At 34.1% G+C, this 13,114-nt stretch overlaps 1 protein-coding gene across 10 annotated transcripts in view; it reads right to left on the reverse strand.

Annotated features, from left to right (window-relative positions):
• The window catches only part of CACNA2D1 (calcium voltage-gated channel auxiliary subunit alpha2delta 1), a gene marked incomplete at both ends in the record, with an annotated part of 507,019 nt that overhangs the window by 21,526 nt on the left and 472,379 nt on the right, over nt 1-13,114 (reverse strand). For all 10 annotated transcript variants that reach the window (XM_080701701.1, XM_080701708.1, XM_080701709.1 and 7 more), the window contains 5 exons: nt 425-511; nt 1,381-1,484; nt 2,137-2,199; nt 3,203-3,290; nt 4,814-4,911. In XM_080701701.1, the coding sequence (XP_080557827.1) occupies nt 425-511; nt 1,381-1,484; nt 2,137-2,199; nt 3,203-3,290; nt 4,814-4,911 (440 nt within the window). The remainder of the gene's footprint in view (nt 1-424; nt 512-1,380; nt 1,485-2,136; nt 2,200-3,202; nt 3,291-4,813; nt 4,912-13,114) is intronic.

Genomic DNA, 13,114 nt, shown 5'->3' on the forward strand with positions numbered 1-13,114 from the left:
CGAATCCCTATCTTTTTATAAATACAAATAATATAAATATGATAAATATAAATAAACACAGTAATCTAATGTAGAGATATGCCATAATATATATCTTTCTCCAGTTATGGAAACTTAACATTTTATGTTTAAACTACTGAAAATATATATGCCCTTGGTCATATACCTTTGTATATATTTGAAAGTAGGAGAAATTTCTAGAGTAGGATGGCTAGAGCAATCTAAGATTTAAAATTCTGTACTTAAAAATTTGATGTTATACTAAATTTATTGCATAAACTTATTAAAAATACATAGACACCTATTTTTTGAAAATTTCTTAATTTTATATATAGTACCAATTTGATTTCATCCCTAATTTTATAAGTATGTAATATAAGTGTTAAATTTTGTGTTTATGTGCATAATATATATATATGCTTACCTGCGGGTTTTAGAAGTTTTCCTTGGATATATATTTCTACAGCCTTGCTTATCATAATGCCTGATTCATAGGCACCAGGTCCACTTTCTATATATATATATGTAAAAAAAAAAAGAACAAGGAAACAAACCAATCTAGATAAATCGTAATACCAAATTTCTTTTAGTTAATACAAAAGGCATGGTGTTTTTCTTTAAAATTCATGTAAGATCAATGAGAGGTGCATATTTTTTTTTCTTTAGTATTCTTTCTTTTTTTCATGATAGTTGGAATTTCTGTAAATTGTTTTATTTTCATTTAGAAATATAAACTATTCATCTTGGTTTCATTTACTTCCACAGTATGAGAAGTACACCAAACCTCTGCTTTACAGCGTTAGCTAAAATATCGGGGAGGCTATTGAAGATAAATTCCTGTGCCTTTTAAATGTCCTTAGGGAAAAGAAACCCCAAATTCTCTAAACTTTAGTTTTATCATTTCTGAAAGTGGGAGTTAAAATAAAGTATGCTCAGAGATACTGAAGGACTAAATTAGAAAATTTTTTTAGGAAAGAACCTGATAACATTTTTTAAAAGAGGGGCTATTATTTTTATAAATCTACATTGTGTAATTAATATGGATAAGATGCAATTAGTCAGCTTACTGTACTTTATTTCATTTATTAAACATTCTCCAATGTGTTCTCAGTTGTGACATGAGGGATTATCTACATATGGTTCTATTTATTATGCATGCCCACTAGCTCTCCCTAATAGGAGGACTTCTTGTGTATGCATTTACCTCTTTACCGAAATGGATGTTTCTTTTCTACTTACCTAATGCCTTGCAGTATGTATGCTTAATAATGACTATTCTGAACAGTTAACATAAAATATAGTGATTCGGGGGAGAGTAGGTAGTAGTGATCATTTGTTCAAAAAGTGCTCGAGAAAGCTCAATTTCAAAGCAATACTTACTGTTGAAGTAGGGAGCAGTGAAAACATAGTTATCATTATCCAGGCTCCTTTTGTAGAAGCTGTCCTCATATGTCTCTGGGTTTTCTTGCCAATTTTCCCCGGCCCTAAGGAGGAAGTGGCTCGTCATTTGTATTCTTTAAAGTACTTTATAATGTATTTTTCTCTTTGTGAATACACTGAGCTTTACACCAAGATACGTCTACACCTCAGGTACGGCTAAGAAAACCAGTGGTAACTGATAGCATGACTGATACTCATTAGTAAGCAGTACATCAACACTATATCATATTAAGAACTAGAAAAACTGACTCCCTGTTTTCCTCTGCTGTTTGCTAGTCAGAAAATTATGGTTAAGTCAGTTAATAGTTAAGACAATTAATATTAATAAACTCTGGTGCCCACTCAATCCTGTTCTTAAGATAAACAGCCCAGTGAAAACACTGATGTGCTACATACGTGTTGCTGATAGGTTATTATCATTCTGTTCATTTAACTCATTTGGCCTGTTTCAACCTCTCTTGAATTTCATAATAAATATATGTGACTAGCAACAAGATCACTGAAGAATCCTATGACATAATTTTTCAAGGAAATGGAAATACTTTAATTATGTAAACACTTTAAATGATGACTCCAATATAATCTACGTACAATAATCACCTTCTCTGAAGAATGGCTTCCTTATACAGCAATGTACAGATCCTTGGCACAGTATTTGGTAATGTACCTATTTTTACAGATGTTATATGAACTTACTCTTTGGGATAAACTCTGGTAATCCCACCATCAGTCACAACAAACCGCGCTTTCACTCCCTTGCTGAAATAAGACAAAAAGAGGAAAATTTATTAAACTTAAAGATTCTAATTTAGGTGTTGGTGATGTAAAAAAGAAATAAAACAAGATCTTAAAGGAAACCAAGATAAATATATCAACAGGTGCTAAAAAAAAACCTGTTTTAATAACTGGGGTGTCTACGAAATAAATACTCAAAGGAAGTAGGTTTGAGCAGGGCATCTCATAGGGAATAATGATGAAGCTGCATTTTGAAGATGTAACAGGAGTTCACAGGGATGACAGAGGAAGCAGGAAAATACCTCATGTAGAGCAAAAACTCCCTAAAAGGGAAAACTGCAAAGAGTTCTGGTATTTGGTGTAGGAAAGGCAGAAGCAGAAAAAGAGAAACAGAAACAAATCATGTTTCACATACAAGCTTCTTAAAAATAGCTCGTGAACTGTTTTTATATCCGTGCTATAGAGCTCCATCTTTATCTTGAAATTAGAACTACATGTTAGAACTAAGATTCTAGTAGGTATATACTGTATGAGGAAAGGACTGGGAGTCTCAGGTAGAAGAATGAGAAGCACTCAAGACAGAAAAACAGTTTCTGTAGTTTCTTAAAGATGTGAGTCTTTGGACCTTGACTATAAAGAAGAAAACATTCTTCAAAAGATTTAGCCTTTTGTGATTGTATAGAAATGAGGTCAAGGAGAGAACAGAAATAAGAATCATATTCCGATTTCTTAATTTCTTGATTAGATGTATGCTAGGTACTGTTAGACAGCCAGGTAAATATTCACTAGAAATCCTGCTTTGCCCCAAACATGGCTATTTAACTTCATTCATTCACACTGAAGGGTATGACTGAGTAATGATCAATATTAGTGCTAAAATACACCCACAGCTAAGAATTCAAGTAGTAATGTAAAAGGGTTTGCTTGAGAAATTATTACTAAATATAAATAATAAACTTCAAATTTATAGACCAATTATCAAAAAATTTCCCAGCAAGAAGCTAAACTAAAATGAACAAGTACTTACATATTTTTCTGCTTACTCCAGTAATTTTGGACAAGTTCATTCGTAAAGCCTGCATCCAGCAATACTCTATTAATCAAATCTGTATTACCTAACACAGAATAAAGATATGTTCAATTATATTCACATGGTTTTTTAATTAGGATGATAATGAAACAAATATATTTTGCATTCTCAAACACAATTTAGATGATATTTCAGGAATTAAAAATATGTTACATATTCAGTTACATATTCAGTTTTCTATAGGTTTGTTTTGCCTTGTTTTTTGAGATATGGGTGGAATTAGCAGCAAAAAAAGCCAATTCAAGATTGAAAAAATTGTTTTATAGAAATTAAAAAATTTAAAATTAAAACTTCAGATTAAAATATTTTCTGATCAAAAGGATACCTGAAATATGGCATGTTAAGAAACAATGAGGAACACATCCTTTACATTGGCTTTTGGTTTTGTTCTGTACATTAGTATGATGGTTCTAAACCCATGTAATATCATGGCTAAAATGGCTATAAAATCTCATAGGATTGTTAATTCTGAAAATATCAAATAAAACACTAAATAGAAGTTATTTTCCATTTTCATTGTGATTTATTTAATAAGAAAAGGTGGTTTAATTCATGCTCATTCCAAAGAGAATATAAAATAATCATGGAATAAGTATGACTTTATGAAAATATTCAATAAATACCTTTTTTATTTTAGAAGAGGCAAGGAACAGAATAATTATGAGAGACCAGCACTATTCTGAGACTGGTTTTGGGACTCTTTTCTGTAATTACAATTCTATAAACTTTCAATTCTTCACAAGATTATATAATCATCTCAAATATTTCTATTAGGTTATAGCGGAGTTAGAAAAGAGATGAAGTGAGATGAAGGAAGAGATTCAAAAACAGAGCAAAAAAGCATGGATTATACTGAAAGTATTTTGTTTAATCATATTTAATCATATTTGTATTTTCATAACAACTAGAGACAGTGAACAAAGGAGAATGATCCCAATTTTCATGGTATCTTGACAAACATTTACGATAAACATATCATTGCTAGGAGTATGAGAGTATTAGCTACTTTTGGTATTGAATTCAAAGACTATTCAACAATGTTATTTCAGTTCTCTTTTTGAAATGTCTATTGATTAGTAACAGGACACAAACGATGGCACAAAATATCAAGTAGAAGGCTCAGAGTGAGCTCACACTGAGAAAGAAGCTTTGCAATTCTGTTACGGCAAAATCATTGGAGACAAGTGCCTGTAACATTTTCAGAATGATTCTTTGAAGCTACTTGCTAATCTGTGCTTAAGTGTGTCATAATCTGTTCTTAAGAAGTCATTTCTTCTTGTATGTAATAAATATGAACTAGAAACAGCTTTATGAATATCGAATTTTCACTTTTGGTAACTAAAAAGTGCTTTACTTAAAAAAAGAGAAGGGAGGAAGGGGAGAAAAAAGATCAAATTGTTACATTTTATCATTAAATTTCATAATATATAAATAAATTAGTACCAATAAACTAATATGATTATCATATTGCCTGAAAATATGAAGCAAGCTTTGGTCACATAGGGTATAACCAGATTGAAGCAACTTTGCAAATTAATGCATACTTACATGATGGGTTGTTTGGAGTTTTTCTATCAATAAATTCATTGAAATTTAAGAGAAACTCAGTATTGTTATCTGATAGCTTAAGGTCATTGCAGTAATCTCTGAAAAATATATTTAGGACATTGGGTATTAAAATCAAAACTTTACAAGGTAATCATTGGCAGCAGAAACATTGCTTTTCTTTTTTTTCTTTTTCAATAGTTGCATTATTGCAAGCATTTGAACTTCCTGTTGCTTCTGTTTCTTCATCTCTATAATGGGACAATAGTTTGTCAATAAATGGTAAGATTATAGCTAATACATAATAATCGCTTGATCTCTGCACAGTGGCTGATCAATGAATATTAGCTTTTGTTGTTCTTATTGAACTATTACCATTGCATACCATAGATTTTGCAGTTCTCACATAGTAATTAAAACATAAATTTTAAAGTACTCATTAAGATATTAGTAAGCTCATTATTGCCAAAATTTTTTGAAATTACTGTATTTCAGGACAGTGAAAAAAGTGACATTGTTTTATATATTTGCAAGTATCTTTAATTCCTGATCAAAGTGACAGATATTCTCTGTATTCAACTAACTGCAAGGTTTTCTTTTGGTACATAAAGAAACTATATCCTGCTAGATGTAGGCAGTTAAAAGCACAGTATTATTTAAATATTCTTTTCAAATATACTGTCTATTCTTTTGATAACATACTAAAACTTGATTATTTGCAATTTCTTGATAGCTATAGAATGGAATCTAAAACACTAACAGTAAACTTTTATATTAAAAATTCAATGATTTATCTTATATCTGAATGAATCTTTTAAGCATTTATAACATCATTAATTGACTCTTTGGAAAATATGTGCAGAACTTCCAAAAAATTACACATTTCATTATACAATATTGAAAAGTTTCCTCCATTAATATTACCACTGACCTCACTGGTGAGGTAAATTTGTATTGGGAAGCTGTTTTGCTCATACTAATAAATACAACTTTCTCTACATTTTGATATTAAGCTTAAAATTTCAAATTTTGTCATTGGCAACAAGTATGGCTCACTGTTTTCTTCAAAATAAAAGTATAACTTGACTTGTTAAAAAATAGTCTCTTGATCTGTCACACCTGTTCAGGTAGAACATTTCATTAAAAATAAGGCAAAAATAAGCATTTGATTCGGCTCCCAATTTAAACAATCACACAACTGCTTTTCTTTCCAACATCCAAGTCATTCTACTCTGTCTTACAAAATGGTTTGGAAACTATGGCCAGATGTGCTTGGTACCTGGCTATAATCTTAGCTACTTAGGAACTGAGGCAGGAGGACTCTGAGTTTGAGGTATGCCTGGGACACTTAGCAAGACTCAGTTTCAAAAAGTTTTACATGACTTCACCTTACTCGTTCTTGACAGAACTAAATTTGACTTCTTCCCACAATGGCCCATGAGGTCAACCAAGCCTGGAGATAAATTGGTGCGGCGGGTCTTGGAGTGTTTGGAGAAGCACAAAGGACAATGAGAATGGCTTAGGATGCTGTTCTACCAGCATTTGGTGTTCAGAGTAGAGTTCAGGGAATACTTATTAGTAGTTCCCTGTGGAACCAGTGGGCTGCTCATATGTTGGAGGAAACTTGGGCTGCCACCAAAATCCCAATTTAATGTATCCATTAGGCACACAGTTTCTATTTAAAGGGCATTTTAAAATTACTCTTCTTTTATTTAATCTGAAACTAACTTTATCAAAAGGTATTCAGTAGAGCACGGTGGTGCACGCTTGTAATCCCAGCCTTCAAGAGGCTGAGACTGAGTTTGTGGACAGCCTTGGCTACTTAGTGAGGCCCTCCACAACTTGGTGAGACCCCGTTTCAAAAATAAAAAATAAAAAATAGGGCAGAGGGTAGAGGGTGTAGCTCAGAGGTTGAATGCCCCTGGGTTCCATCCCTAGATGTGCAAAAAAAAAAAAAAAAAAAGGTATTCAACATTATAAAGGTAAGGAAACAAATTCAGATGTTATAAGGTTTCCCCAAAGACATTTAGTATCTCCTCTTCTCTGAGGATAAGCTAGATATTTAGATCTCTAATTAGTGGGTTTTTATCATAAAAAGAGTGTGCACTTTCACTGTGACAAAATTCAAACCTCACAGCAACTAAGCAACCTAACCTATCAATAGAAAGCTTTTAGTGTTGTGATCAATCAGTTTAGACATTTTTTTTTAATCCTTGCTGGCAGGTCTGTGCTCAACTTTGAAGTAGTCTAAAGATATCATTGACCTTCTTACTGATATTTAGTAATGCCAAAGCTACAACAATGTCAAAAACTGTTAGAAGCCAGGATGACAAGTATAAATGGCGGACAGAATGGAAACATGAGGAACACTGACGGTGTGCCAGCGAGATAGGTTCCCTGGTGATAAGAATGATCCAAAGGACAGAAAACACACACACCACAGAAAGTCTGACTGTAAGAAATATCTGAGACATGAACGTGTGGCTAGACAATGCTGTTAGTTAGCCTAATGACTGTTGCTGGAGGGCTGGGAGCTGGAACGCTCAAGGTAATCTATCACCATTTCCTAGGTTCTTGTCCCAAGGAACCCACCTGTGGCAGGGGTGGCAGTGTAATGAGTGTGGTGAACAAAACTAAAAGCTTCTGAAGACCTTCCTGACACATGACTGGGTGGCAATGCTTCTCCTAAGAAGAAGAGTTACATATAGTGTACATTGATCATTAGGTAATCTTTCTTAGAGAATAATCTCTGAGAGTACATGAGGTGTCACAATGTGGACAGGTTCAGAAGCCTTTAAGTGAAAAAATAAATTTCAATTTGCTGAACATGTTCTCAAGGTCTAAAAGTCTTTTGGTCATTCTGGGTTTTTGATTGAGTGGGATTTATAAAAAAAAAAAAGGTATCGAAGCTAAAAGAACTATGGTGTGAGAAATTTGACAAATTACTGAGAGAATACTGAAGTGTGAGTTTGTTCTCATTTTGCTTGATAGATTTAAGTAGGCCATACATCATATGTAACACCTAACTATATGTTGTTAAACCTATTGCCATTTCTTTCTCAACCTAACTCATCTTTATTTCTGATTATCCAAGAAAATGGTACAACTAATTCTTACCATTCCTATGGCTGGCTGTATGTCTCTTCAATGAAGGAGTCACGCTTCATGCATCTACATTCCTGATACTTTACCTTCATAGTTTTAAAATGTAAGAAAACCGCAAACAGTGCTAATGAATCTGGATCAAACAGCTTAATTTATTTAGCAATCAACAAAACTGTTTACTGCTAAAATTTACAAGCTGTTTAAAGTGTTTTAAAATAACTACTTAAAGAGCCAGGCGTGGTGGTGCACACTTGAAATCCCAGCATTTGGGAGGCTGAGACCAGAGGATTGCGGTTCGCGGACAGCCTCAGTGAGGCCCTCCACAATTTAGTGAGACCCCGTTTCAAAATAAAGAATAAAAAATAGGGCAGAGGGTATAGCTCGGAGATTGAATGCCCCTGGTTTCCATCCCTAGACCCGCAAAAAACAAAAACAAAAACAAAAACCTACTTAAAACCCATTATTAAATAACTCCTCATATAACTGCTACTACTTCCTTCTAAAGCTTTAAATAATAGCTAATGATTATTTGCAATTCAAATTCACAGTGTACAAAGAGCTATGATAAGTAATTTGCATGGATTATCTTTTTCAATAATAATAATAACTCTATAAGGTAGATAAAATTTGGCAAAGAAATTAAGGTATACAGAACATGAGGAACAGCCACAAAAAATCAAGATCTATAAAACAAATCCAAATAGTCTCACTCTAAAGCTTGCTATATTATTCCTCATTAAAAACAGTGCCAGAACCAGGCAAGCTGGCACACACCTGTAATTCTAGGACCTGGGAGGCTGAGACAGGGGGACTGTAGGTTCCAGGACAGCCTCAGCAAGTAGTAAAACTCTATCAACCTAGCAAGGCCCTGCTTCCAAATAAAAAGTAAAATAGGGCCTGTGGGTGGGGAGAGGGTAGGTTGGAGGTAGGATGCCTGTGGGTTTAATCCCTAGTACCACATACACATACACAAAGAACAAAACAATAAAACAAAAACTGACAGAAAAATTATGTGACTATCACATATGTCTGTCATCTCTCAGTTTTTTCTTTATCCCAATTTTTCTTTCATTTTATTTTTCACTACTATCTGAATACACATTCAATACTCACTTTTTCAGGAAATCTTCCTTATAAAAATATTGTACTCAGATGTACTGGATGTTTCTTTTATATCACTTAGCATTTACATATTCAATGCATGCACTCATACCCTAGAGTAGCAAGGAAACGGGCTCAAATACCATTTTATTTAATATTCCTAAAGCTTTGAAATGGATAGTAATAATTTATTCTCAGGGTGTTTGAGCAGTAAATAAAAGAAGACATGTACAGGGATTAATACACTAATTAAGGTGGATACTCACTGGTTTGCCCTACAAGCTACATTTCTTTCCTTCTCGGGTATTTCCTCCTTACACACACTTGTGAATTCCAGTCTTCTAGTATCTGTATTGATATTAAATATGACTTAATTCACAGAAATAGTTTAAATCTAATCTCTGATGGACTAGCCAAAGCCATTGCCTATGAATTAAGAATTGGAATTGAGATCCATTTATCATCTCTGTGTGCAGCTGGACTTACACCATCTTTTCTACTTTTCTAATGGTGGAACTGTAAAAACCAGTCTTCCTAGTCTGCTGTCTAATAATAGAGGGAGGAATGGAGAAGCTTTCCATATAAAAATCAGATCTGAGAGAGACCGAATCTTGTCAACATAACAGGCCTAATTTCAAACTTATTTTCCGTATTTCCAATCTTCTTTTCTATATGAACTTTAGGAGTGCTATGTTACTCTTATGAGGAAAACTCTTTTTTAGCTAATGTTATCTTTAATACTTAAAATATAAAGGAGAATATTAATATTGAGAAAATTGTTCTTTTCAGTTCAAAGTGGTTTTAATAGTTTTAAATTGCTAAAAATACCAAAATGCAAGTTGCTCAATTATGTGTATATAAATAGTCCTAATATTATTTCAGGTATTAATGTTAGTCTTTTGATTTTTAAAAAACATTCTTCATAAACTTATAAGTCTTCCAGCCATCAAATGTTCTTTGGCACCTACAGTGAGCCAGAAAATGGATTTGATATTGGGTATTGTGAATAAAAATGAGATCTAGACAGTGCTCTGGCAAGGAAAGTGCAGGTTTCTAAGAGACAGTCAGCAAAGATATATAATCCAGTGAAGAATTCCCCAGAATAAGTTTTGGAATTTGGGAGGGTGTGGAGAAAGTATATGCATAGTACAAAATAGAAAATGGAATTAGTAGAAGGAAGATGGTGAAGAAAAACAACAACAATAAAAACAACATTTTGTAACTGAGAAAAATTTGGTATGTCTAGAATTTAGAGCAGGGGAGGGCAAAGCTTTCCTCAGAGGGCCCCGAGGTCAGTGATTAAGGCTCTGTGAGCCATAAAGTCTATGTGAAGACTGCTCAATCCTGCTTTTCTAGCAAAAGCAGCCAGAGACAAAGTCAAAACAGATGAGTGTTGTCATGCTCCAATAAAACTTTATGCAAAAAATAGGCAGCCACTGCAAAGTCTCTGGTCTTATTTCTAGACCCTTTATCCATCTTCAGGATAAAGTTAGGGTTTTTTTCTCTTGTACAAGGTGAGAAGTTAGGTTTTTTCCCATTTATCTACCTATGACTAACCAGTTTCCCAGCACTATTTGTTGGAAACACTATCATTTCTCCAGTGTGTCTTGAACCCCTTTTTCTATGATCAAGTTGTTATAGGTGTGAGGATTTGTTTCTCTGTCTTCTGTTCTACTGTTCTATATGTCTGTTTTTGTGCCAATATTGTGGTGCTGTTTTTATTAAAATATATCTTTGAAGTATAGTGTTAAGTCAGGTATTGTGATGCTTCCAGCATGGTTTTGGTTGCTATGAATTGCTTTGGATATTTTGAATCTTTTGTTTTTCCACATAAATTTTAGGATATTGGTTTTTTTTAATATTTTATTTGGAAACAGGGTCTCACTAAATTGCCGGGAGCCTTACTAAGTAGCTGAGGCTGGTTTCAAACCTGTCTCAGCAGCCTAAACTCTGGGATTACAAGCATGTGCCACCATGCCCGGCTTTTGTTTTGTTTTGTTTCTTTTCAGTGAAGAGACTTTGCAACTACAAAAAAAATAGCATAGGACCAACTCTCCAACACATAGACACTGGTAGTGACTTACTTATAAGACCCCAAATCTCAGCAAATAAAACCAAAAATCAATAAATGGCATTGCATCAGACTAAAAAAAACTGTGCAGCAAAGCAAACTATCAAGAACCTAAAAAGAAAGCCTACAAAATAGGAAAAAAATCTTTGGCAGCTACCCTTCTGGTAGAGGATTAATATCTAGAACATATAAAAAGCTTTAAAATTCAGTATTAAAAAACAAATAACCCAGTTAAAAATAGGCAATGGATCTTAATTCACTTCTCAAAAATATTAAACACAAATGACCAATAAATGTAGGGAAAATGTTTAACATCGTTAGTAATCAAGGGAATGCAAATCAAAACTACACTGAGATTCCATCTAATTTAAATTAAAATGACAATCATCAAGAAAAAATAAATGCTGGTGAGGTTGTAATGAGAAAGGAACTCTATCCTGTTGGTGGGATTACAAATTAGTACAACTGCTATGGAGATCAGTATGGAGGTCCTGGAAATAGAGAACTGGAAAAGACTAGAAATAAAAGACTGGGACTAGCCAGGCATGGTGACGCACGCTTATAATCCCAGTGTTTGGGAGGCTGAGACAGGAGGATCGCACAGGTTCGAAGCCAGCCTCAGCTACTTAGTGAGGCTCTCAGCAACTTAGTGAGACCCTGTTTCCAAATAAAATATAAAATAGGTCTGGGAGTATAGCCCGGAGGTAGAAAGCCTCTGGGTTCTACCCCTAGTACTGCAAAATAAATAAATAAATAAATAAATGAATGAATGAATGAATAAATAAATAAGTGACTGGGAATAGAGCAACCTTATGACTTAGCTATAACACTTTTGGGGATCTTCCCAAAAGCATTAAAGTCAGACTACCACAGGCACACATGCATTTCCATGTGTATAGCAACTCAATTCACAATAGCCAAACTACAGAACCAGCCTAGGCATCTAACAACAGGATTATGAAATTATGGTATATATACACACAATATTATTCTATTCATTCATAAAAATAACACAATTATGTCATTTGTAGGAAAATGGATGGAATTTCAGAATATTATGCTTAATGAAATTAACCAATCATGGAAAGGTAAAAGCCATATGTTGCCGGGCGTAGTGGCGCATGCTTGTAATTCCAGCATTCGGGAGGCTGAGACTGGAGGATTGTGGTTTGCAAACAGCCTCAGCTACTTAGTGACGCACTCCGCAACTTAGTGAGACCCTGTTTCAATAAAACAAAATAAAAAATAAAAAAAACAGGGCAAGGGGTGTAGCTCAGAGGTTAAATGCCCCTGGCTTCCATCCCCAGACCCAAAAATAAATAAATAAATAAATAAATAAATAAATAAACTATATATTTTCACTTATATGTGAAAGCTAGACATAAATGGGAAGTGAAGAACTCAGATAAATATGAGACACTAGGAAAATAGGGGAGAAAGAACCAGGAAGAAAGGAAAAGAAGAGAGAAGAGAAAGGGAAGATCTGATGAGGGTAACTATACAAATAATCCTTTGTTCATACATAAAGTTATTGTATCACACTATCTATGGAAAGGGTGGGAGTGGGGTGGGAACCAAAAGAAACACACAATGAAAGCTATTCCTGTTAGGTTTACATGTGATACTAATGTCTCATATTGAAATATGTACACAGGGAGTCTAGAATCAATACATTTGATCCTGTATGATAATGAGATGTCAATATGCCACTTTTGATGTTTATATTTGTTAGGGCCATGATGGAAGCCATTACTCTAAACTGGGGGCAGGGAATAGACGGGTGGTATGAATGTAGACCCAGATGAGAATTGAAGAGAGCCTAGGCAAGCACCCTTTGCAGCACTCTCACAAGCGTGACCAGCTGAAACAGAGCTCCTGAGTCTGTGACACACAGCCAGCGGAGGCAGAAAACCCCATCAGTGACATAAAGTAAAAGGAGGCAAGGAATGCCAAAGGGTGTACTCAGCAGTGTCCACACTGACGGCAATTCAAAGAGGAGAGTTGCTCACAGAGCCCAGAGTCAGCAT

Source organism: Muscardinus avellanarius (genome assembly GCF_963383645.1).
Source record: "Muscardinus avellanarius genome assembly, chromosome: 9".
NCBI lineage: Eukaryota > Metazoa > Chordata > Mammalia > Rodentia > Gliridae > Muscardinus > Muscardinus avellanarius.